We start from the raw sequence: 27,507 nt of genomic DNA, 5'->3' as shown, positions 1-27,507 counted from the left end.
GGTGGGTAGAGAGTTAGGTGTCCGCAGGGTGCAGAAGATGCTGATGGTGTCAGCTCTGGGCTGTCCCTGGGGAGGGAGCGGGCAGAGAAATCTGCAGGGAAAGTGATGGGGGGTGGGGGGGTGTTTGCAGAACCTGCCCTGGGGTGTCTTCAGTTCTGGGTCACTGAAGGCACAGGGCTCAGAGAAAAGCATCCATAAACCACCTAATCTGCCTAAAGAAAACTGACAGCAGAGCTTGAAAGGAAACCATTTCTGGAATAATCCGAGAGTGCTGCAGCTTCTGCTGGGCAGATTCAAGAAAAAGCAGAGAGCCTCGGGGGCCAGGGGAGGGGGAGGGCTTCATTTTGCCGTGGGAGCTTTCTCCAGAAGCCCTCTCCATCAACCTGGAAGGGCATTTTCTCTTTTATCCATCATTCATCTCAGAAAAAAATTAACTAGACCTCAAAGCCGTTTGCCAGCGCTGAAATGAAAGAGGGACAGTGAGGGGTGGCAGGAAACCAGGACAGAGCACCTTGCCCTTAACCGTGCACCAAGCCAGAGTTCTGGCAAGTCCTGGAGAATCAGGGCTCGTTCTTCTGGACTGACGTAAAAGCACTAAGTCAGGGTGAGCACGTGCAATTGTCGCTTCTGTCCGTAAGAAATTATTGCAAACAGTATTCCCCTACCTCATAACTCAGGGGGGAATAAATAAATAAATAAATAAAGGCGACTAAAACTCTTAATTGGGGAGCTATGTCCTTTTTTTGCTTATTTTAAAAATAAAAACAAAGCCTTCTGCTATGTGAAGAATGCAGTTTGGGGTCATGATTGCAGATGTGCCTTAAAGCCTTCGTCCACGCGGGTTCCCCTGAGACCCTGCAGGAAGTCCCCGTCCTCTTTCTCTATACAGGTACGGGTCCCTGCAGTCCTTCAGTTTGTTTTCATTTCCCCTGGCAAAATCTTCCCCAAGGGTGAATGTCACAGGATAACCAAACGCTCAAACATTTGCCCGGAACACAGAAGTTAAGCTGAGTTAATAAATGACAGACAGATACAATAGCTAACGTTATGTGGGTGTGGACTGTTTGCCCCAGCAGTAGACTCAGCAAATTTCAGAATCAGGATTTCAACCCAGGCAAACTGGCTCAAGTCTGTGCTCTTAACCCCTCGCCCTCTACCTCAAACACTCCTCCCTGGATTAGTCCTCCTTAGCCCTTAGCTGTTTCCAGGGGGTGCTTTCCTGCTCCCCAGAGCTGGGCTGGAAGCCCTTTCTACCTGCTCCCCGGGAGCCCCATACTGAAGTCTTCATTCTAGTTCATGCGAGACTCAGGACTGAAATCCTTTGGACTTGCCTCTTCCTATAGACGGTAAGGTCTCTGAGGACAGGGTTGAGATTATAAGCAACTCTGCAAGGCACATGATGTGTATGTCTACCCCCATGGGTTAATGAAAGGATGAAAAAGACCAGGTTTTTGTTAACGAAGAAAGCTGCTAATCTATTGGGGAACAGATCATTGTACCATGACCGTGAATGGTTCCTCATGGACAGGCCGCAGTCAATTCAGGTTCCAAACCCACCTGGGGAAGGACCGGTGATCTCTGCCCCCTGGAAACCAGGGAAGAACTGGACGGTGTTTAATTAGAGATGAGTAATATTTTAACCAGCCAAGAAGGGAGAAGAAACAACATGAATGAAGAAATCTCAGGGCAGGTTAGAGAACAGTGAAGAATATCCCAGGTCAATCCCACACATACCTAACTGGGGTCCTGCAAGAGACCAGCATCACCTAGGTATAGTGCCTAAAACAAACCAGTAGGACAAAGTCTCTTCACTCCAGAACCTCACAGAGAAGGAGGAGGAAGACACATAAGCAGATCATGATAAGAACTGATAACCAGAACTTCACGACCAGGATTCTGGACCTTAAATGGGGTACAAGTATGCCAAGTGCTGATATTCCCAGCTGGGTGGCTGGACAGGGCAGGGGAACATGGCTGGCCAAGGCCTGTGGCCTCCAGAAGTCCTCATCCAACACCCAGGGGACAAACAGATGCTTCTCTTCTCTACCTGTGCCATGAGGTCGAAGGGTCAGGAAGCTCTGGGAGTGGAGGATCAAGGCAAGCTTTCTAGAGGAGGTGATGTCTGAGTTGGGCACTAGCAGTAGAGAAAGAACTCACCAAGAGGCAGGTGGAAGAGACTTTAAACAATGGAACAGCAGAGAGTGGTGACGGTAGAGATGCCAAATTCACTGAGCAGTTACCAAGGGCCAGGCAGACCTGAGACCCTTCCAAGCTATCTCGTTTCATTCTCTCAACACTCTGAGGCAAACGGGGCTGTGGTTTGAGGTCATTTTACAGATGAACAAACCAAGGCAGAGAGAGTTTATATAAGCTTTGCGAAGCCACACAACGAGCCGACAGTGGAGTGGGAATTCCCAGCCAGCTCACCTGTCCCATAGTTCTGAGCCATGGCATCAGACTGTCTTCTATTCTTCTATCCGTGAAGGGCATGAAACCAAAGATGGAGGGAAAGTCACCGGAAGGGAAGGCAGCACAAGCTGCATGGTTTTCCCAGGCCGTGGAGTGCTGAGCAGTCAGAAGTAAGGATCTGGCTGGGAGGAGGACACAGCATTCAGCCCAGGCTAAGAGGGCCACTTGGGTGGTGGCCTGGGATCCATGCAAGGCAGCTAGTCTTAGAGTTCAGGAACTAGGCAGGTAGCTCAGACCAAGCACCAGTGGAAGTGGGTAAGGGCCAGGCTGCCGAGGTCACAAGCTCCATTTCAGGGAGCTGAGCAGGACTCACAAGGAGCCATGGAAGACATGAGCAGGGGCTGATACACTGCATCGTGATGTCAGGAAGACAGATTTCAAACAGCATCAAGAGTCAAGGGGGGAGATAAGACTTTGGTGGAAACATGCATCTCAAGGACATTGCTGTAATCTGGGGAGACGGGAGGCCACAGGGGCTCACAGGTATGATGTGGCCCATGGTCTACATTACGTGTGATCTGTTGCCATGATGGCTTTGTGATCTGTATGTTCTTTTACCGAAGATCTGCCCTGTGGCAGGGAGGGGGCCCCAGACACTGTCCCTGGCTTTCCCCCTTAACGTACCCCTGCTAAGCCACACATTCTCCTATGTCCCCTTCTTGGTGGGTCCTCCTCGATTTCCCCCAGCAACTTCATATGCCTCCCCACTGCCTGTGCACAGTGGCTAGCAGCCATCTTCAGCCACTTGGGTTTCACCGTCTACCCCCCAGGAGCTTCTCCGGTGTTTGTGCAAATAAGGGTGGGAGTGATCTCCATGAGAAGAATTGGGGGGAATCCAGTTTCCTCCATTAAGTGACCAAGCATGTGCTTCTCAGAGCCTTCTCATGACCCTTCTTAGTCTGTACCCCACTGCCCTTGCACCTTCCCTCACTGGGCACACTGCCGTGCGGTGTTACTTCTGCTTCTTAAATCAGTGCCCTCTCCTCTGGGAGATGGTAGAACAGGGTGGGGGGTCAGGGGCTTTCAAATGCTTCTGTTTATTCTGAACCATCCTTATTACCCAGAAAGTGCTCACAGTGGACAGTTAATGACCGCACATTGTACATAGACAGGGATGAGGGAGATTTCTCCTTGTCAAACAAGACTTCTGTAGGGGGAAGAAACTGATTTTTAAAACTCGATGCTATAAATGTGTTGATCAGAGCAGAGGGCTATTTTCTGAACCACAGATGTTCATGATTAAGCTGGGGCTTTGGTGCTCTCTGGTCTGATCAACCACCAAAGGTTCCTTTCCCCTAAAGACTTCCATCTTCAGGAGAATAAAAGTGTAGGGCGGGAGGGGTGGGCGGGGAGGCCAGTGGGATGTTCATCTCTGATACCAGCCCCAGCTCGGCTGAGGGCCCGACTTCTGAGACTTTTATTTTTGAGACAGAGGCTGTGGGCAGAGGCTGTCTCCATGGCGACCTGCAGCTCAGTCTCCTAGACCCAGAAGAAGCTGAGACAGATTGAAGGGATAACTCCCTCAATTCTCTCTGGAACAAATGTGGCCGCTTTGGAGCAAGAGGACCCTGCCTTCAGCAAGGAAACCATGCTCCAGGCTGGGCCTGAGACTCCATGATCACGTGGGGTTGTGGACAATGGACATCCATGTTGGCCCCAAGACAGATCTTGACCCTCTTGTGAGCTCACAGGAGATCTCTCTAACCTCAGAAACAGCTAAGCATGTCTGAGGGGTGATGACATATGGGGGATTTTTGTTTAGAGAAGTCAGCTCGTGTAACCCTGGGGACAAAATTCCTATAGAAACAAATCTGACTAAACTAAGGAATTTGAAGCCTTCTCCAACAGAACCAGTCCAGGCCTCCTAAACGGCCAAGGATCCAGCAGTCATCAAGCCACCCATGATGGACATACCAGTGACAGAAGGGAAGAAACAACCACCACGGTCATATAGTCTCAAAGCCCATGACTTGAATGTGCTCACACCCCTTGGCTTCTAGAGCTGTGTGTAACCCAGGGACCCTGCATGGAGGATATCTTGGGCCCAACTCTCGCTTTGTCTTGGCCCTAACGTGGGAAGGGCTGTTACTTGTTTATATTTTTAGACCTCTTAAACCAAGGCTAGAGCTGGAGACCTGATTGGTTTTGGAGAGATGTTAGTGCAAAGTTTGTCCTTATGTGGAAGAAGCCATTTTGTACTTGTTCATTAACAGTGAACCTAAGGAACCCCAGCAGTGAAGTAGCGGGGCCTCACTGCCCATTTTTGTATTGTTTACCATAGACAAGAACTTTGCCCATTGCTTACTGGGTAGCTAATGTTTGTGTTGTTTCAGAACTGGGGCTTCTCGGTTTCTGGACCACTATCAGTGGGAGTGTGGACAAGTCATGGAAGAGAGGCGAGGCACGCAGGGGCTAGTTGAGACTCTGATCCAGTTGACGGTGCTCTCCCGTGTGCCCCAGCCTTGCCAGCTGGGGGACCTGACATCTGTTTGAGACCTGGGTACAGCTCCCAGCCAGACTGGGCAGGGACAGTGTGTCCACCCACTGTGGTGGCCCCAACACACTACTTCTTCCTGCAACCACTTCTTACCAGAGCACCTCTTGGAGTCACACAACAGACACTGGTCTTGCATATCCCTTTTTGCACTTTTCAAGTGAGATCAACCTAACTCCACTTTGGTTGAAAACTTCCTAAGGGGGGGAACTTCAGTCTATTGTTTTGGTACAGATATATGGACAGTAAACCTTTTTAAAGTAAAGAAGGTGGCACCTACATGTAAAGTGCAGTCGTGAAACTAGTGTCACCCTATTTCGATTTTCTTGTTCAGGACAGGCACAAAGCTTTTTTTTTTTTTTTTTTTTTTTTTGTGAGAGGTGGAAGAATTTTAAGTTTTTCTGTGTAAAACTATTAAAAAGACTCCAGAAAGAACCACATATATTTTTTAAAAGATTTTATTTATTTATTTGAGAAAGAGAGACAATGAGTGAAAGAAAGAGAGAGACCATGAGCTGGGGGGAGGGGAAGAGGGAGAAGCAGACTCCCTGCGCAGCAGGGAGCCTGATGCGGGATGCAATCCCAGGACCCCTGGATCATGACTTGGGCCAAAAGGAGATGCTTCACCGGCTGAGCCACCCAGGCGTCCCTAAGAGCCACCTGTTTTTATAAATATGTAACTTACTGAGGAAAAGAATGAGGGAAGCCACCTTTTTATTTCTTCTCTCACCATGTACATATTTGATCATTGTCTTAAACACTTTCTCAAAATAGTGTCGTGTCTACATAAGAAACTGAGCTGACCTTTCCATAGAGAGGTCCTGGCGTCTAAAATGATCAGGAAATTAATTAGTTTGTGTCTTCTGTTGTACTTGTATCTCTCATTTGTGTTGAGAATTAAAATCCTTACTGCTTTCTCAAGAAGAAGAAAAAAAGAATTTTATTTTATGTCCACTGTCAATAAAATGACGGAAGCAACACCAGACCGTTCTTCCTTGTCATCTAATTCATTGACACACTCATTTAAACCAAGCTGCAGATTACCTATGTAATAGCAAAGGACACAGTGAGCACCACACACAAAGATATAGCAGCTTTGGTTAGAGGTACCGATCCACACCTGTGCTCCTTCTGTGAGCTACACTTAAAAATAATGACTTTGCATATGTAAATATCATGGGGCGTGGCCATGCAAAAACATCTACCAGACAAGCTGAGTTGAAAACACTTCACTTTCTTGAAAACACTTTCTTCTCTAGGACCAGTGAATTCTGAGTATGGGCCAGTTTCTCCATCACTATCGTCAACAGGAGAACTTCTTGTGCTGCTGTTACTAAGGTGTGTGTGGGTCTTTTTCTTAAACTAACAAAAACACGGACAATGGAGATAGGAGTGTATGGACGAACAGGCTGAGGGGGATCGGCCAATAGTTAATGCTAAATTTTGTCTTATGAGACAAACTGAAAATAGTTTTATTTACTGACTTTATTCAAATTCACTATTTGAATGAGAGTAAGAGGCTGAGACTCCTTACACATACACTGCCACACACTTTCTTTTTCCCAGGCAGTACGGAGAGAACCTAGGACTCTTCTTGGTGGCTTTAGAAAAGGCAGATACTCTAGTTGAAACAAAAGGAACATTCTCCCACAAACAGAGAAGTTTTGAAAATTCCACTCATTGGCAATTTCTGTCATACAAATTTTATTCCATCTACTTTCAGCATCTGAAACCACGAGCTCCTCAACCCTATTGAAGAGGATTCCCCTTTAAGCCATTAATAAGGTTTAAGTAAAAAAGACATTCATTCCCATGAATTCATTCCCTGCCAACATTATGAATGTTGTGAGTAATCATTTTAACTAAAGCCCAGACAAAATGATAAAACACTTTTTTTGGTTCATGCTTTTGTAGTTTTTTTAATTAGATGATCTTTTAATAGCTTCCTTCCAAGATTTCCTTCTTCAGCCACTGAGTTTATAGTCTAGTCAAAGCTGGAAAAACTAATTATGGACATTTAAAGTGCCTTATGTTCTTCTAGCACATCTTTTAGGCAAAGCTACCTCCCCTTCCAGAGAAAGCTGAGACTAGAAGTGTTCAGCTAGATGATCTCCCCAATTCTAAACCAATACCTCCAATTTCCAAAAATATTTAAGTAAGCGTGTCGGTTTCTGCCTAAACTAAGGATTAAATATAATACCTTATGTTAAGAGTTCTAAGTTCACGCATCTCACAAAAATATTTAAGTAAGCATGTTGATTTCTGCCTAGGCGAAGGATTAAATATAATACCTTATGTTAAGAGTTCTAAGTTCAAGAGCCTCTTATCTTAGACTTAAGTTAATAATTCCTATTTGCTATACATTTATGAAAAAGCCTTGTAAATGATTTGATAATCAATATCTACTCCCAGGAGTCTAGCTATGGAAAAATTTCCCAAATGCAGAAAAAGATGCATGCACCAAGCTCATCCCCCCAACCTACTGGAAACAGCCTTCAATGACCTGCACTACGGAAATCACTGGAGGTTGAATCATTAATATAATGTTTAAGACGACCATGAATATAACAAAAACGTCCTTGATAAAATACTAAGTGAAAAGGCTTATACAAAATTGTATATGTAGTCTGATGACATCATGTAAAATCTTATAAGAGAAATAAAATATGCATAGAAAAAAATAGATTTGGAAACACACCCTAAAATGTTAGCAGTGATTATCTTTAACCACTAGTGGGACTATTTATACTCCTTCTACTTTTCCATGTAGTCTGAATTTTCTATAATATCCATGGGTTATTTTTACTGAGAAAAGAATGAGTAAGAGAAGAAAGGAGCAACCCCTGAATACAAAATCAGGGGTGCCTCCCAAGGTCCCATTTCAGAGTGATTCTTCATCTTCACATCTTTAAGAGCTCCTGGCGAAGTGGGAGAAGACAGGATGCCGGTGTGTCACCTCCACTGATAAATAAAAAGCATAACGAGAAGTGAGAATAGTCTTTCCTGAGAAGAGCAGGGCTCTCTTGCTCCACCGTGGTTCAGAATCGGCCCTGACTGGGCAGACTTTAAACAACACGCCAACTAACTAGTCACATCGTCCACAAAGGGAAGTAGCAGAGAAGCGATTGCGCTAAACAACACTGGCATGGGAGGAGAGGCCTGACCCAGTTCTTACTCCCAGGAGAGATGCAGTACACATGGGTCAGAAGTGGGAGAAGTGAAGAAAGAAGGCGAGTGCAGGAACACTCTACAATGATCCACAGCGAGGACGAGTGATGGAGACTCAGGAAGTAACAGGGCAGCCCTCAGGAAAAGCTCTTCCTTCACATCCATCTTCTCGTGTGAGACCAATCACATGTCTGTTTCTCAGATTTGAGCACACTGTGGCGATGAAAACCATCTGCTGGGCACACCCAGGGCCTGAATAGTTCTCACTGAGTGGTCAGTAACAAAGCTCTTCTTCAGCCTTCCTTGACTTGTTCCCACCTAGACTTCTGATGTCACCTGAGAAACAGAGAAAGAACACTGTCTTAAGAATGGACTCCCCATGTCCGTGCTCAGGAGATGATCTGCTTCTAAATATATTGGTAATATACAGGTCATGAGTCCAAACGCATTTCTAAAAAATTGATTTTCTTTTGGTATTGGAGTAGCTGTGAGACCATGTTTTCTCTTAAAGATGTTGAGTTCTGACCAACTTGCCATGAGGTAAGAGACCAGCCAGGCCAGGCGAAGACTCAGAAAGTTTCCCAGTGCTTGATTTGCAGAGTGGTTTCCCATCAATGAAAGGGCAAGTTGAAAATAAAGCTAAGAACTGCTTTTGTTGAAATGAAGTTTTATTATGACATCCAAAAGAATTTCCAATTCTTTCCCTGAACTAGAGTTTCGGGGTGGCAAATGCAAGAATCAGTGGATTATTATGTAGGGATCAAGACATTTCCAGTGACTGTCTTTCCCCCATGGCCCTCAGGTCCTTAAGTCCACTCTAAGTATAAAGCTATGAGAAAACAAGTGGCTTTGTTCTGTCCTCAGTTCTTAATTCCTTTCAACCTTGTGTGGGAGAAAGGAAAATACATATACAACTGTTTATTTTATACCAAGTTATTGGATCAAAGGCTGATTTAAGGATGGAGAGGCCAGATGGGCAAATTGGTAAGAACCTACCCCTACCAACACCAGGTCACTCCCACCTACAGTTGGTGTTCTCCTTCCTTGCCCTTACCCCCAAAAAGATCACTTTCACCCCTCTAGAGACAGACATATCTGAATAATATTTTAGCAACATGTAGACGGTTGCCTATAAAATTACATTTTCTGTGAGCTTCTGAAGGTGAGCTTCTGAAGGATATGCCAAACAACATGAAAAAAAAAAAGAAAGAAAAAGAAAATGGGTCTTATATTGAGAAGAAAAAATATATACAAAAAACCTGGACATGCTGGGGGGAGGGGGTTTGGGAGAAGGGGGTGGGATTATGGACATTGGGGAGGGTATGTGCTTTGGTGAGTGCTGTGAAGTGTGTAAACCTGGTGATTCACAGACCTGTACCCCTGGGGCTAATAATACATTATATGTTAATAAAAAATAAAAAATTATAAAAAATTTTTAAAAAAAGAATAAAACTATAAAGTCACAATTTAAAAAAAAAAAAAACCTGGACATTCCAAATTCATTGTTTCTAAAGATACCAACAGTTATGAATTTATAGGCCGTCTGTTCTCTCATCCTCATTCCTTCATGGGTGGCCTGCACAGAAATGGAGGGATGTCTTTCTCCCAGTTCACTTTCCTTCACCAATTCATCAACTCTCCTGATATCAATAAAAAAATTAAGTTTTCACAAAAGGCAAGTCAATAAGAAGCCAGTGCACTTGCTCATTTTACTCACAGTAAACACATCTGAAGAGGAACAAGATTGAGGATGCTGGAGCTGAGAGGTGGATGGGCCTCTCATTTGGGATCTTTTCTGACCTTTTCTATCTTCCGCAAAAATCATGTTTAATTTTTGTTATCTCTTTCTGGTTTTTTTTAAATGTATTTCAGCTCATAAATTAAACAAAATGACAAGTGTTTCAAACCCAAACTACAGTTTATTTTTCACCAAAACAATACTATTGTTTTCATTATGTGAGAGTTGAAATACATTCCTTCTAAATATGTAAGACTTGTTGTCTTGAGCACATCTAGGAGTTCATGCCTGCCTTCCAGATTATATAAAACATGGATCTTTCTGTCTTGCTCTAACAAAGTCCCCCATATCTATGATCCATAATTGTCAGGACGCAAGGAAGAGTTGGAGTGACCAGAAATACTGAAAGGAACCTAATGCAACACAATCCCCTCCATGACACAATCAATCTGTGAAGAGAAATTCTGCAGGGTAAGTGTTTAGGGCTTAGCCCATGTTCGGTGTGGGAGCCTCAGCCTAGGTCCTGACACGGGACTTCTTTGGGAAGTTAGTGGGCACTCATAAAGATTAAGGAAAGAGAAGCAAAGGGAAAGATGGAAGGAGGGAAATAAGGAAGGAAGAAAGGAAGGTAGGGGCGCCTGGGTGTCTCAGTGGGTTAAAACCGCTGCCTTCAGCTCAGGTGATGATCCCAGGGCCCTGGGATCGAGCCCCGCATTGGCAGAGAGCCTGCTTCCTCTTCTCTCTCTCTGCCTGCCTCTCTGCCTACTTGTGATCTCTGTCTGTCAAATAAATAAATAAAATCTTTAAAAAAAAAAAAAAAGAAAAGGAAAGTAGGAGAGAAGGGAGGAAGGAAGGAAAGAAAGGGAAGGAGGAGGGAGAGTCTTAATTGTATTTCTGTTCCTTGCAATTTACTCTTTTAATAAATTTTCATCAAATGGAATCCCCATTGCTGTTTTTCCTTCAATCTACATGTTCACATTTTAACATTTATTATGTTTATAATTTAGACAGGTAATGAAAAAACATAATTAAAGCAAATGGTAAGATCACGGAGCCAAATCTTGGGTTCAACTGCCAGTTAACTGAATTATATTTCTACCGTACAAATGAGCTACTGCTGAAAAGCCTTGAATGTGTGACTAAAATATGTTTGGTGGAAAAAGACGATTGACATCCATGTATCTGTCCCACAGCAATAAAGTTGCAGAGTGTATAGTGTATCATGAGAATAAGGAACATGTTTCTGGCACTGATCCATAAAAATGCCCATGAAAGAGAATTAAGAAAAAAATATCAAGTCTTTGAGCAGTGATTCCATTAATGCCAAATAGCTATATAGTTTGTGAGTGCCTTTGAAAGATTCAAAAGGATACATGTACTTTATTGCTGGCCGTGCTAACCTCCCTTGGGGAGCAAAATTTGTGGGAAAGGAATGTGAAGAGAGGCTTCTACTTGTTCCTTCCTATGTCCGTATATTGTTTGAATTTTTTAAACAATGCATTATCTTCAAATCTGATAATAATGGAAAATAAAATAACTAAGAAAAAATATCATGATTTTAAATTAGTATTGAAATATGTAAATTTTCAGAGCAAAAATGTAGTCCATTAACATGACTTACCTTGCTATAATCGGATTTTTCTCCATTACAGTCCATGAATTTCTATTTGATTTTATTAGCAATCTCTTTCAGAAGACCCTTGAGATCATTAATCTTGGAAAGGGAGAAAACATAGAACTGGTCTTAAGATACATTTTCCATCTGTCCATGATTTAAATGATTACTCTATGGCTTTTCCTTGAAACAGATGTAGATACTAAGTAGCAAGTATGGAGTATCCTGGAACAGAGCAGAATGGGTGGCAGGCGATATGGACCCTGCCCCCTGCTTACTTTCCGAAATCATGGCACCAGCAAATACTCATCAACACCAAGGAGTGGGAGCTTTTCTCAAAGGAAAATCAACAATGGTTCTCAGATAGAAATGACAGGTTTTAACCACACAGAGAAATAATATGCAGAAATAATCATGGCATATGTAGTTAATGCTAATAAAATTATAAGATATCAACAACGTTTCACTTCAGTAGAAGTATAATACTAATGAAAATATGATACAGGGGCACCTGGTTGCCTCAGTTGGTTAAGTGTCTGCCTTTGGCTCAGGTCATGATCCCAAGGCCCTGGGGTCAAGCCCCACCTCCATCTCCCTGCTCCATGGGGAATCTTCTCCCTCTGCCTTTCCTCGCACTCATGTCCACGTTCCTGTTTTCTCTCTCTAAAATAACTAAAATATTTAAAAATAATAATAATATGATAAAATACTAATAAATCAAATATTTGTAACTGAAGTGTCTACTCCCACAAAAAATGTATACATAGCAAAACAATTTAAGTAAAATACATAATAAAATTATTTTTGATATGTGCATCTTTCACAACTTATGACACAAGATGAATGAAGCTCATTCTAAATTACACACCTTATCAGTATATTTGATAAAAGTTCATGGACATAGTGCAATTTCAATACAGTTGGTTTCTAACTTGGTATGTTTCTCACTCAAGGGAAAAAAATATATGTTTTTATCTTGGGCTTATTTCCAGTAATAATCTCTTCATTTAACTTTTTTTTTTTTCTAAGAATGAAACGAGTCCATAAGGACTAATAGCTGCCTAAAATAAAGAAGGTCTAGTAAGATCGCTACTTACAGACCTAGGGTCAATTGTGAATGACTTTGTTTTAGGGTATAATGAATGGAGAAATTTTTTATTTGTTGAAGGGGCTTAGTGAGAGCCCTATATTTGTTGAGGGTAGAATGACTTCAATAAGCTGCTAAAAGCAGATGTAAGATTCTGAGAACTTGCTCAAGGAACAGGTGATGATCCCTCCCTTAAGTTCTCTGTGGATGCAAAGGAGAGACTTTTTTTGTTGCTCAGTAGGGTGGGGAGGGTACAGGATCCAGGAGGGAATAAAGAGGAGAGGGGACAGGGGAGTAGAATGAGAAGCAGCGAGACAGGGAGTGAAACCGTGCACAATCTGAGGCCTCCCTGGGACCCTCCCAGATTCTTCCCAAACCTACAAAATGCATGGCGCCAGTGGGCTTCCAGTAGAAACCAGCAAAGGGGCTGAGCTCCACATCGAGGGGCATGCAAAAGGGACAGAACCTGCAAGCTCTTCTCTGAGGACCCTGGGAACTCCTGGCCTGTGTGTGGACAGCTTCAACCATGACAAGTGACTTTCCCAGCCCCCACCTCCCACAGCCCCCACAGCTCTGGCCCACTGTCCCCACTGATGCTGTCACCGCCAGATCCTCAGTGGTCAGGAGGTCTCAGTCTGTAAACAGCACGGCTCCTGGTTCCAATGCCCTGATTCACTGATGACCTCGGACCCACGACCCAGAGAGGCTCCAGCCCTGCCCCTCTCTCCCTCCAAAGCTACCCCAACTGAGACCATGAGTGAAAACAGCACAACAACCAAAAATAGCCTGCTTTCTGCACACACACCTAAACAAGTCTGGGGTGCCTCTATTCTCAAACCAGACTGTTTAAACTGCTCTTGTGTGGCCACCCCAGTGGCTCAGAGGGTCTTTGCAAAAGTCCACCAGATGTGCCCCTCTCCGGCTAAAACTCTGCAGAAGCTTCTCTCACACGGGGATAAAATCCAACTGGACAGAAGCAAGTTCCCTCATAGGACGGCCCAGCCACCCCCACTTCCCTCCCACTCAGAGCTTCCCCAGTTCACGCTGCCCCTCGTTTGCTGCCTGGAATGCTCCCTGCTTCTCTGGACTTGGGCCTTCCCAGCTGCTGACCCTGCACCCTGCTGACACAGACACAGGTGATCTGTGGAGTGCGTGCCAGATCCTGCATTGAAAATCATTGTTGCCGGGACGCCTGGGTGGCTCAGTTGGTTAAGCGGCTGCCTTCGGCTTGGGTCATGATCCTAGCGACCTGGGATCGAGTCCCACATCAGGCTCCTTGTTCGGCGGGGAGCCTGCTTCTCCCTCTGCCTCTGCCTACCACTCTGTCTGTCTATGCTAGCATGCTCTCTTTCTCTCTCTCTCTCTCTCTCTCTCTCTCTGACAAATAAATAAACAAAATATTAAAAAAAAAAAAAAGAAAATCATTGTTGCCACCAAATCCTACACAATTCAGGTCCTATAACCACGCCACTTCACAAATGTTCCATTCATGACAGTGGGGGGCCACATCTGCTTCGAAGGCTCTTAGCCCCATGCCTGGCACATCACGGGTGCTCAGTAAATATGATGTGCTACATGTCCCCGCCACAGAAGCAACAGACAATGGACCTAAATATAAATACATGAGGTAGAAAAGTGAATATATCATATAAGGATATATATTATTTATTACATACCATATGTGTCTAATATAAATACTCATTCTGAGAATGCTATCTCCAATTGCTCCTTTCATATAGTCTCCTAATATTCGCTAAATTTTCCATAACCTTTAAATATACCTATCACTTTTCTTTTTCCTCTCCATTGGTTATAATCGTGATACACATCCTAGCATAATCATTTACGTACAGCATTCAACTCCAATCAAACAGGAATCTTCCCAGCCCCTCAGGGAATGAACCACAACACAACATCAGAATGAGAGAAGCTGTAACAAGATCCGCTATTATGTAATACAGAGTCCCCAAAGATGGCTGCTAATGGTTCCTTCGTGCCTGTCCACAAGTGCCACTCCTACCTCAGTAGGTGGGTGACTGAATCTGGTCGGTGGCTTCTCTGAACAGACTCTGGTGGAAGTGACATCACACCAGGCCCTCAAAAGTAACGGCAGTCTGCTTCCTCACTCTTGGAAAAAGGGGGACTGCCTCAAGACCGCCAAGCGATGACAAGCCCAAGCCACAACGATCAGAAGTCATGGGCAGCAGAGAAGCCCACTGAGATGCCAGATCCTGGCCTCACCACCCACTGTATCCAGCCCAAGAAACCCAATTGAGTACACATGATGCAGAACTTCCCAGATGTGCTCTTCGCAAACCCCCGACCTACTGGGGGGGAAAAAAAAAAAAAGCTAGAGCAAAATAAAATGGTGGGTTGACGCCACTGAACTATAAGGGATTGTTCGTTATGCAGCAAAGCATTTGCACAAAATACACCACCATCCTGAGTAGTTGACTCCAGTGTATACAGCTGGTCATTGCAGAGAAAGGAAAAGGGAGGATGAGTCAGAAGGAAGAGAAGAGCTGCTCGGGGGGACCAGGAAGGCATACTGTCCCGTCAGCACCAGACTGCAGGAGGTGAGGCCTATGAAAATGCAGCCTTGGTTCTTAAGAACGCCGGTGGTAAATAACACAATAATAACCAAGAAATTTTGAGCTGGATAAATCCTTATATAAGAGCTCCATGAGGATCTCTTGGGTCATTTTTTCACTCAGCAAATGTTCCTTGAGACCCTACTGGTCCAGGTAAGGCACTGGGTGCCTGAGATTCTGCCTTACCTGGTGGGGTACTGTCCAGCCACCAAAGAGCACAGCACTGGGAGGGAATGTGACAATCATCATCCAGGATGCTTGTCTCAAAATACCATGATAAAATACTACGCATGATCTCCTCCACAGAGCCCAACAGGGATCCAGTATTTATGAGTCAGCTGTAATTTCTGCTAAACCTAATCATCACTTCTGGCCACCCAACTCCGGGTGGATGTGGGCACACTCTCCCAACCCAAATGTTCACATGTGTATTTGTGCATCTGCAGTGCCCTTCAAATTAAGTAGCTAGCAAATTAGAGCAGCATCCGAGATGAGCACAGAGCCACTTAGGCTCCCAAATCGCTCTTCCAAGCCTTGCAGGTGTTTCTGTAACTACAAACATCTTACACCTGCTTTTACAGCTGAGAGAAAGGGAAGACGGGGTCCTGGGCCTGACAGAGACATCAAAGAGTTTGGAGATCATGGGAATGGGACTCCAGCCCTGTTGCCCGGAGGGGCCGGGAACATCTGAGAAGCAGCTCTGTTGCAGTACCCAGACCTCACTCAGTGAATGAAGAAAGATGAATACAGAACAGGGTCATTTCTATCTTTTTTTTTTTTAAATAATTAACTTCTTTTGTTTTCAGACTGCAACCACTGGCCTCTAGCTGAAAGCTCAAAGATAACACAGATTTTTTATTTTTTTGAGAGAGAGAGAAATTGCATGTGAGCAGGAGGGTGAGGTGGGGAGGAGGAGGGGCAGAGTGAGAGAGAGAATCTCAAGCTGGCTCCACCCTGAGTGCAGAGCCCAGCCCAGGGCTCGATCTCACAGCCCTGAGATCATGACCTGAGTTGAAACCAAGGGTCAGACACTTAACCGGCTGAGCGACCCAGGTGCCCCAAATAACACAGACTTTAAAAAAAAAAAAGTTGTTTCCAAAACTATTATCAGGACTATACCTTTGTATCCAGCTGTCTAAAGCGATGCCTCATTCTTCAAAGAAGTTTAAGAGAGAGAGAGAGAGAACAAGAGAAGGGAAAGGGGGAGGAAAAGGTTATTAGACTCAACTTTTCAGTCTTTCAAAAAACAAAACACAGATTAGTTTCATTTTCAACTAAATCCATGTCAGCTGCTTCCCAAATGAAGTGGGATCCCACTCTTACCCCAGTTAGCAGCATAGCAAGTGCATGCTACCTCTGCTGAGAGAGCGGTAAGGTCCCTCCCTCCTTTCCAAAATCAAGATCTCAGCGTCTATGGATGAAATGAATGGAGAAAGCTTAGGGAGTCTACCTTGCAACTCAAAGACAAAGAGCATGCCATGTACCTCGTGGTACCTCATGGCCATGTCCCATTAGCTGTGTTGAACGTAGCGCAGGGGTTGGGTGTGCTTACATTTACTCTTAGATAGAGTAAATTTTAAGGTACTGTGGAGCTCTCAATTAGAGTTACATCGGACCATTAACCATGTTAACGTGCATAATAAGAAGGGCACATGCCTAACGGCCATACATGACACACTACTTGGGGACCATCTATGGATTTAGCTGTGACTTTTCTAGTTCTATGGGACATTTATGACAACTCCATATAATTCATAAATAATGGTGAGGAATTCTCAAGGATAGTCTCTAACTGATCTACCAAATGCTTTTCGATTCTATTTCTTCATCACAGAGACACATGTGTGGCACCACCAAGATAATGCCAATTGTCCATGATCAGTCTCCCCAGAATCCACCGCCACAGCCATGGCAGAGGGAGCCACACTCTTGTTACCTGGTTCCCGTGCCCTGTCCTGCAGTCCCCAAATACCTCTTTCTTCCCCCCAGGACCTGGAGGACATTCAGGATGGTAGGTGGGAGGTTCTGCCCTTCTTGAAAGCCTGGCACACACGTAGGGGCTTGTTATTTTCAATTGACTAGGTAATATCTTTTTGGTGCTATTTCTTTCTGCTATAAATTCTCTTTACAGAGTTTACACAAATAAGCTACTTATGTTCTGCCACCTTGTGTATACAAGGGGAGCCTAGCAAAGCAGAAATGAACTACTGACATACTCCTCCGAGGCATCATTGGCTTTCGTGTTGATCTTGACGAGGTAATTTTCTTTCATGACACCCTCCCACGCCAGAGTCTCGTTGTCTTCATTTCTGAAACCTTGAATAATGAGACCAAAAAAAAAAAAAAAAAAAAAAACACACACACACATTCAAATTGTCTCATTTGCCCCTTACCTCTTAAATCAACACCTGCTAGTCATTTTGTGATACCCTGGAGCCAGAAGAATTAGATTTGTCCCCGCACAGGCTGATCTAAGTAATGTGACTTACCAGTGACAGCAGCAGAGTGATGGAATGTTAATGAATTTCTTAGTAACAATGAGGAATGGGAGCTGCCTGCCTGAAATAGGAATGCAATCTTTATTCTAAATAGAGATAAATCTAAAGCCTGCCTGTGTGTTTTGTGACTTAGCAAAATCATTTCAGTAATAAATTTTGTCCTCACATTTTATATGTGCTCCTCTTTCATTTGGATGACGTAAAAATGCTAAATCAACCACTCAGAGAATTACTGATGGATTGCTACTCTAAGCCTAAACCCAGAATAGGAACTTCGGAGGAAAATAAGCCTTGGACATCATTCCTCCCCTTGTGAAATATGCGGTCTGGGTGTAGACCTCAAGGAAAACTCTTACGTCTAGTCTTTTCCTTTCAACATGGTTTGCCATAAAATTGGCCTGAGGGCATGTTCCAGCAAGATCTCCCAGTTCAATTTCTTACAATACTTGGGCCTTTCGGAAGGCAAGCAAACAAAATAACAGATCAACCTGGCGCCTATGTTTCAGATAGTGGTGCACTGGGCGGCCATTCGCTGTATGAATTCATGGGGGAAAGAAAAGAACATATGTTCATGTAGGTGTCCAGTTGGAAAAAAAGTCTATTGAGTTATGTTTTTAAATTGCCTTTAAATTATAAGTTCTGCCTGGATTGAAAAAGAATTAATCGGAAATTAAAGACCTAGCCAATAAGGCAAGTGACAGGATTGAAGCAAATCCTACATAGCAAATACAGATTTATAGAAAGTAATCCCTAACTGAATTTCTTTTAATGGTATTTTTCTTAGCCAAGTGATTTCCAATGTCTTTTCCTCAAATGAAAATGTCTGCAGAAGCCCAATAGGAGTACCTGAAAATCAACACAGAAAGGATCAACACACTCTGAGCACAGAACCAGAGAGCAACAGTGATTAATGACAAAAAAAAAAAAAAGAAAGAAAGAAAAGATGGCTAACTTCTCTAGCAGTCAAAACAATGCTGTTGGGATGATGACGTTGCATTTTCACCAACCAAAGTGGAAAATTAGCAGAGTCTATGAGTCTATAGTAATAACTGTAGCCTATGTGGGCAAAGATGTGGATCAACAGGTTTCAGTAGGAAATATCTGTAAATTTGTCACAGCCTTCGGGTATGATGGATGAAAAGGTGGAAGAGGAAGGTGGCCAACAATATCAAAAGAATTAAACCTGTACATGCATTTATCTAGAAATTTCTCTCCTATGAATAACTCCAAGGAAAAAATTCAGATGTGCTAAAAAATGAAGGCATCTGTTTATCATCGCACTGTGTGACACTGAAAGAATGGAAACAGTCTACATGTTTAACAGCAAGGAATTGGTTACATTAAATATGGCGCAGCCATAGTCTGGGATACTCTACAGTTCAGAACTGTCATATATGGACACTGGGGTGGCGCAGTCGGTTAAGCCACTGCCTTCAGCTCAGGTCATGATCCCAGGGTCTTGGGACTGAGTCCTGCATCGGGCTCCTTGCTCAGTGGAGAGTATGTTTCTCCCTCTCCTTCTGCTTCCCCTGCTTGTGTGCGCTAGCTCGCTCTCTCTGACAAATAAATAAATAAAATCCTTTAAAAAAAGAAAGAAAGAAAGAAAAGAACTGTCAGAGAGATTTATATTTAGGGATATGGAAAATGTTCATGATGTATCATTAGCCAAATGAACAGATTAGATTATGAATATGTCTTTACAGAACAACCTAGCTATCACATAGCCACACAAAAATAGTAGAGTAGATACCATTATGTTGACAATATTTATCTCTGAGTGGTGGGTTACACGTGTTCTTGCTCTTATTTGTGTTTTTCTATAGTTTTCAAATGTTCTATAATGAATATGGAATACTTTCGCTTCATGGAAAGCAATATATTTTATACAAGTGGATCACTGGTAGCATACCTTTTCATGATTACTGTAGGAGGTCACCAGAAAGTACCCAAGATGGAAGTTTGGATTCTACCTTTTCTGAAAAGCTAGTTGAAAAATCTTTCCTTCTTCTCCATAGAAGGACAGTTTAGGCTTAAATCCCATGACGTCCCCCTCACTTGCAGGCAAATGCACAGTGAACTTTGGAAATGGGTTACCACAAGAGGCATTGCCAACCACAGAGTGCTGCTGTTTCTGGAATTAGTGATCATCAGGAAGAAGCAAATGAATGCATAATGAAAAGACACCTCCAGAAGTCTAATGAGTAAACGGGACTCTCAGCTCCCCATCTCCACCATCAACACACTCTAGGTGGAGAAGGACTTGCCATATGGTCACCCATTCCCTCCATTTCTCTATTCCTTCCTGAGACTAAGAACTGTTTGAAGACAGAGATTTGTCCTTAATTATACCCCGAGCTTTCTGGTTCCCCTGATCCTGGACTGAGCACAGTGTATCTTTGGAGAGTGGACCTCCATCCCCGATAGCCCTTCCATCCACCTAGGCCCAGACGGAATCCAACCAGTGGTGGTGGGGATTCATGCCCTCACAGAGCTATTCGTTTCACTTCCTCATAGCACAGACTGTGCTTATATCAAGTCAAAACCTTCCTCCCTGCTACTTCTACCCATGGCTTGCTTTTTCTCTGGAACCATTCTGGTAAAAATATGGCCCAAGGAGCCCAGCCATCATGTGACTTTGTTCATAACTGTATCCCCAGAACAAAGTTCGTATTTGCAAAGGAAAGCAAGCCTTGAGCAAGACGACTGTTTTTACACTGTTTCTTCTCTATGTGCTATAGGGTTTATCCCTTTTCATGCTTTACTCTCTTTGATTAAAAGTTTGTGACCTAAAAGTTCATTCTTTTTCTTCTGATTTTTAAAAGAAAAGAAATGTATAGATTTTCGTGGTCCCTGCAGCACATGAACTCCGGTGCTGTGTGTGATGGAGAGGCTACCCAGCCCAACCCAGAGCCAGATCCCCCAGGTTAAATCCAAGGTTAGAAGGCAGAGTGAATGGGCTAGTGGTACCCTTTCTTTTTCTCTGTGTCCAAACGTGCAAATGCATAAAAATAGGCCCCTCCCTTCTTTCCTGCTTAATGTGGTTGAAACATATCTGTATGCTAGGATGATCTGTCTGGCTCAGGGGCTCCAGGATTCGGCATTATGAGAACCTAGCCTGGTGCAGGGAAGACAGCTATACCTGAGGAGGGGTACCTGAATGTGATGGAGAACCCCATGGTGACAGATTCTGGTTCCTAGAGTGGGGGTGAGGAGAGGGAGCTGTGCAGGGACCCTCCTGCACCTCGGACCTTGGCAGAGCTAAGGAGGTGGGTGGCCACAGGAGAGAGAGAACCGACTGAGCTGTAGACCTTCCTGCCTTCGGAAAGGAAGTGGGTCCCCGTCAGGGAGACTGTGCACAGTATGGACCCCCGGCATTTGGAGGCTCAGGGGAAGCAGCCACCAGAGAAAGTACTGCCAAGTCCTTGGAGCTAAGGGGCCAGCCAGGGAACAGCTGAAGGGCTCACCCAGTGCCCACACAGTAAAGGATCAGTTTTACACATATGCCAGGTCAGAGAGCATGGAGCAGGCTTAGAACAGTCCCCCTTTTTCTGGGAAAGACTTTCCGCTTCTTCACCTCCTTCCTCCTGTGCTCCAACCTACAGCGGGTCAGTGACCGCAGCTGATGGGTGGTAGAGAAGGGGCGTAATAGAGGGAAAAGCCAACAGCCCACACTTCCTGACAACTCTGCCTGCTGAGAGGGGGTACCACAAAGACGGAAGTCTCCCCCCACCCAGCCCGAATGGCAATTAAGGAGCTGGTTAATAGACTGGACTGAATTTAGAGTAAAGTAACTGTAGGATTTCCTATTTCTCTAGGAGCAGCCGGAGAAGTCATGAGCTCTGCCGGAGTAGGGCTGACATCTCCCAGAAGCAAACACAAAGTCATGTTTTGACCCTGTCCCATAAAGCATGCCCGTTCGATGTCCGATTTACATGATGAGGATGCTTACCCGGAAGTCCTTCCTCCAGAGTAAGACTGTCCCAGCAAATCTGCCACACTCCCTGAATCTACTCTTTCCCTTCTCTTCATTCACAGGCTGGCCTGGTGCCTGATCGTTACAGACCTACCGATGTGTGCCGCGACCTAACGGTGCGTAATTCCTTCCTGCGGCCACGCGGACCGGCGGGAGGCCCTGTGATAAATCATTGCTTTTGATCCCCAGCACAGACGGACAAACCACTCACAGCAGGCGGAAGGCTCAGCGTTTCCCTCCCTGCAGCAGCACCCGAAGCACTTCTTGACCACCATGTAGAAGTAGGCGAAGACCACGAAGGGGAAGGGGATGTTCAGACGGTTGCAATACTCCTGCACCAGGAAGTACCTCTGGAACTTCCAGACCTGGTCGTTGTTCTCCTGGACGGTGCCCACAGTGTAGCTGGCAGGAGGGGAGAGAAGGACAAGCCTCAGCCTTCCACGTGCCTCCTCACCTCACTGGCAAGCACGGTGACATTGGGAACAAGGTATTCCTGGGACAGCCTGAGTCCAGGATAGGAGAGGAGGAGCCACACGGAGCCCAGAGCCAGGACAACTCGGCGCCGGGCACTCTTCCATTCATGCTGGACCAGAATTGTGTCTGGCTTTTGGGCTTTGAGGTTTGGGGTTTTTGTTTTTATCACACACCAAAAAAGGCTGTCTGCTGAACGCATAAAAAATGCTTTACTTCAAGACCTTTCAAGGATTCCCTTTTTCTGTTCGTCTGTTACTATGTCAGCCACAAAGAGGCCAAAGGTGTCGACTTTCTTAGGAACAATTTGCCCCTCATACATTGCTAATGGAAGTTTAATTGTAAATAATCCGCGAAGGAAGTTTATTAACATCTATCAAGGGCCTTAGAAATGTTCAGCCCTTGGATCCAATGACTTTACTTCTGGAAACCTAAGACTAAGGAAGTACTGAGGGAAAAAAAAAAATGTGTATATATGGATATACACACAGCTGTCTGTCACAGTCCTGAAAGTAACAGTTGCCCCAAGCTCCTGCCTCAACAGAAGGGGACAACAGAAACATTCAACACTAAGAAAATATATCACTCATTACGGTTAACTAATTAATAGTTAATTAATAGGGTTACATTACATAGCCATTAAAAATTATGATTATGAATAATTTTTATACTTTGGGGAAATGCTTCTGATACATGTTAAGTGAAATAATTAGGCTCAAACTCATACTTACGACATAATCTCAGTACATAATTTTTTTTGTAAGTCACGAGGAGAAATAAATCCATCATTACCAGTGGTCAACCCTGACACACATCATGAATGCTGTTTATGCTCTGTAGTCTGCTTCCTAAGCGTCACACAATGGATATGAATTATATAATTGAAAAAAGTGTCCATTGATCAGAGAAATGTCTGATTGCGCCATTGATTTATCGGTTGCAAATCAAATCAACTACAGCATAGCTAATGCTCAACGTGTACCAGACATTATCCCAAGCAGCCTACTTATATTAATGATGTCATCTGCAAAAAACTCTCTAGAGGATGTAAGGCCTATCATCACCTACAATGAATGGATCAGGACACTGAGGCATAGCAAGCGAATATTGTCTGAGTCTCCCAACTAGGAAATGAGGAAGCCAGGACCTGGACCCTGCAATCCAGTCCAGCATCTGTTTGCCTCGCTGCCTTGCAGACCAGACCATGAAATGTTTTGAGCTATGCTCTATTTCCAAAGGATTCGGTTCGGCTACTTAATTAAAGAAAACGATGAAGCATTTTACCATTTGTGAATTTCAACCATCCAAGATACTTTCATTACTGATGTCAAATCACCCCTTCGAGAGCCAAAGAAGGAGCAATCAACATTTGAAATCCCCTCTAAGCAAATCCTGACAGGGGATACATTCAATTCTCCCAAATCTGGGCAAAAACTTCACAAACCAAACCTGAGTGAGGGGACCTCGTGGAGAAGCCGGATCCATTTGCCGTGAAACCTCATTCTTGCCCCCTGGTACATTACGGTCTAAGACTTGAATATCCTTAACTAAGGGAAGATCATATACACAAGCAAAACACTAACCTACACACATCACAATTACGGCTCTGCTTACAAGCTTGGCTTTGCTCGTGTGAGCGTTTACTAATGAATGGGACACCCCAAATCCTGGATTCTGGGAGGACAGGTTAGCAGCCAGTGTCTCTTTGACACCTAAAACTCAGCTCCAGGGTGCAGTCTTTGCAGGGAGGGAATTAACGTTTCTTGAACATCCATTGCACTGAAATGCCTATAGTAGGCATGCAGAATGCCTGCTGGACTGATTTTCGTGTCAGTTCTATGTGGCAGATTTTTTTTAGATGAAAAAACAAGACTGTAAGTACAAGAGTGTAGCAGAGTGAATCTAGCAATGAGCCTGCAGTGTCTTCCAAAGGTAGGTCAGGGTGCTTTGAGCCTAATTCCAACATCTTTGTGTGTCCTCGCTAGTCCTCCCTGGTTCTGCCTGCAAAGGATACTGGAGGTCCCTCACTGTAATGGGGACGATGGTGGACACACCCCAGATTCATTAAGTCCTGGCTAAGAACTTGCCAGAAATTAGTCTATTACTTTGCAACAGAACAAGTGTCACCATTCAAATTACTGTCTCTGGGAGTATCTTAAATTACTAACATATCTAGTTAAAAATGATATCTACTGACTGCCTCTTCCACGCCTACAACACAATAGTCAACACAAAAAAGCAACAGCATCCATTTTAACACATCAAATATTGTTCTCTGAGGTTCCACCCAGAAGGAATTAACAGTTCCTATTGAAGGGAGGGAGAGTTAGCATGCTAAGAATAGGGGAAGCTGACTTGTACCCCCAGTGGGCCTCCCTCCTTTCCTTGGGAGCTCAGTGTGGCACTACGGCCAAGAAGAGTTCCAGTGGAAAGAAATTTGCATCTTGGCTTAACTGATCACTCAGAGGCACTGAAAACATCTCATGTCTTCCAAGTTATCTGGAAAAGGGATTGGCAAACTGGGACTGGGGGCCAACTCCAACCCTTCCCCACAGTTTTGCAGGGATGGTCAGCTTAGAATGGCCTTTCCAAAGCAGAGAGGTGGGGATGGCTGCTTTGCATATAGCCAAAGCAAAGACCCTAACTGGCTCTCACAGAAAGAGTCACCAGCCAATCTCCAGTCTAGAATGGATTGGGGCCAATGCCTGCAAGCTAAGGCCTTCATCTGTAGCATTTCTAGGCTGAAAAGCTTTGCCTCCTATCATTGCTCCGAGTGTCCCTCAGGACAACCCAGTGGCCTCCTGTTGGAAACTCCACTTCACCTGCACCTCCGGGCACAGGTGGATCCAGTGAGCTGCCTTCCTTTCCTGGGTAAACTGTAAAAACCCTTATCCACATCCCAGGGGCTGAGAATGAGCTAGATGATTACAGGACATTAATACCCCAAAGCCGCTTTGCATAAGTAACACATTTGTGGGGCCAGCCATGCTGAGGTTTATTTATACTACGGCCCACCTTCCCCATATGATAACAGCTTCTAAATCATTCTCTCTTTTTTTTCTCCCCCAAATTAGTTCTGGACTCAGCCAAAGACACATGAGGGTTCCCCAGGGAAGGCTGATAATTGAGCACTGCCTCAAACTGCTTTGTTAAAATCATTTTTATGTTCTTTAGACCCTGTCTTCCATTTCTGCAGAGGAAAGGCAGCATTCTGGTGCCAGTACACACCCACCCCCCTCAGCAAACCTAAATGTCCAGAGCAGCTCCGAGATCATCTCTTCCAACGGGCTCTGGGAGTCTCCCTGCCACCCCTGTCCATCCAGAGTCTTCCCTGAGAGGAATAACAGTGTCCCCTCTGACCCTACAACTCCAATGATATCTTGTGCCCTCTGCTACCCCGCTGGCAGAAGATGTGCAGTGATGACTGAGCTTGGTTCCCTAAGACCACCTGAGCGCCCTCCTCTGAGCAGGACAGGAGGAGACAGGAGCCCCTCAAGGGAGATGCACTTTCAGAAATTTGCTGACACTGAGAATTTTACCAAGAGATAACAAATGTTCAGGACTCAGATAGCCTTGAACGTAAATGAAATCCAGCAGTACGTTCAAAGAATAATATGCCATGACCAAAGAACAGAGGATGACTAAGTATTAAGATCATTTATATAATTCATCATTTTCATAATACATCATAGATCAAAAGGAAAAACGTTATTTCGATAGTTGCTAGAAAGTCTTCTGGCAAATTCAACATCCATTTCTGATTAGGAAAAAAGAAAGAAGTAGGAGAAAAAGAAAGGAGGTTAATAAATAAGAAATATGAGGAAAGGTCCATGACACAATAAGAAAAAAAGAAGGGGAAAAAAGAATTTAGCAAGGAGACTTGCTCCAAAATAAATAAGCAAAACTTTAATGGCTTTCCTACCTATCAAAAATTACTTGTTGAAAAAAATAGAAAAAATATTTTTCTCACAATCACAAATGGTTAGGAAAAAAAGTAATAAAAAATCTTTTAGCTCTGTAGGAATAAAACATTAAAGATCACCAGCAAACTATATACATTTGAATAAATGGAGAATCACACCATTTTTTTCTGGATGGTAAGATACCATTTTTTAAAGGTGCCAGCTTCCCCTAAATGATTCTGCAAAGTTCACATCATTACAATAACATTCACAAGATTTTTTTTTTTTGGAAGGGAAAGAAAAAAGGATTTCAGAAGATAAGATTTAGACGCCTCCATATTAAATATTTGAGAAAATCAAAAAAAAAGTTTTGCATCAGAATAATGAGAGGAACTTGTACAACAGATGTGAAAATAATTTTTTTAAAGTCAGTAATTAAAGCCACTTGGTAGTAAAAACCAAAATAGACTAATCAACAGAACAGAATGTCAAGTCTGAAAAAAAATCACAATGGAAAAGTAGTTGCTAAAACAATGGCAGAATTTTAGAATAAATTGAAAGACGAGAGAGTTGCCAGCTAGATTTCAATCAGGAAACACCTCCTGTAAGCTTTTCACAGATTTCATACGTTTTCCATCTGTTCCTCCTTTCCCGACACACCAGCAATATCCGGCCAGAGCTGCCCTGTGGCCCTGGGGACCCTGACTTCTGCATCCTCCCACTGCCCCATTGTGCACATCCTGATTCCCCTCTCATTTCCACGGCATCAAAAAGTAGGCACAACGTCTGTAACTCTTACACACAGTAACAGACAACATGCGATTTCACTGCACTGAGTTTTAAAGTGCTAACTCAGGTAAGTATTTTGCTATCAGCCTAACACAATGAAGACCATGCCTTGTACCTGTGTAAAGACCCATGAGATCTCCCTTCACCTGCAAGAAAATGTTCAGCTTCTTTAACATGGCATAAAAAACATCCTGCAATCTAGCCCCTGCCTACCTTTCCACCTTTCTCAGTGGCTGATTCTCCCCAGACTAGCTTTATCTCCCCCTGCTTTGCCCTCCCTCTCTCACCCCCAACCCCGGGCTGGGCTCGGGGCTCCCAGCAAGAGGTCCTCTAAGCAAATGTCCCCTCTGCTCGAGGCTGCTCACCCTAGCCCTGTCCCCAATGTTCTGTCTCACTTCCTAACCTCCCCCTGTGCTCCACAGTCCCTGCAACATTTTTCAGTGCTGCTTATATGATACTGTATTCTATTCTATTACATTATATTGTTACACTACAGTATATTATTTATGGTATTATATGTATCTGTTTATGTGCCCATCAACTTCTTCAACAGCAGAGACTTAACCTCTCTCTGCCTCCTACTCCTCATTTGCAAAATGATAAGGAAGCCACACCTACATGAAAATAATCGATAATTACATGAGGGTAGCCCATGATGGGCATGTGTACGGCCGGGCCCAGAGGAGTATCAGGAAACCTGAGGTTGTCTTAG

The 27,507-nt window shown here is 44.0% G+C and overlaps 1 protein-coding gene across 1 annotated transcript in view; it reads right to left on the bottom strand.

The window, feature by feature from the left end:
• Window positions 1-6,240: 6,240 nt before the first annotated feature.
• Window positions 6,241-27,507, bottom strand: part of TRPM8 (transient receptor potential cation channel subfamily M member 8) — a 78,675-nt gene continuing 57,408 nt past the window's right edge. Inside the window, exons 21-25 of the mRNA XM_032355506.1 lie at window positions 21,845-22,035; window positions 17,379-17,478; window positions 16,282-16,315; window positions 11,491-11,583; window positions 6,241-8,467 (exon numbers count right to left, since the gene is read on the bottom strand). Of these exons, the coding sequence (XP_032211397.1) occupies window positions 11,533-11,583; window positions 16,282-16,315; window positions 17,379-17,478; window positions 21,845-22,035 (376 nt within the window). The 3' untranslated portion in view covers window positions 6,241-8,467; window positions 11,491-11,532. The remainder of the gene's footprint in view (window positions 8,468-11,490; window positions 11,584-16,281; window positions 16,316-17,378; window positions 17,479-21,844; window positions 22,036-27,507) is intronic.

The sequence above is a fragment of the Mustela erminea genome, chromosome 8 (genome assembly GCF_009829155.1).
Source record: "Mustela erminea isolate mMusErm1 chromosome 8, mMusErm1.Pri, whole genome shotgun sequence".
Classification (NCBI taxonomy): domain Eukaryota; kingdom Metazoa; phylum Chordata; class Mammalia; order Carnivora; family Mustelidae; genus Mustela; species Mustela erminea.
This window is presented reverse-complemented; position numbering and strand designations above follow the sequence as displayed.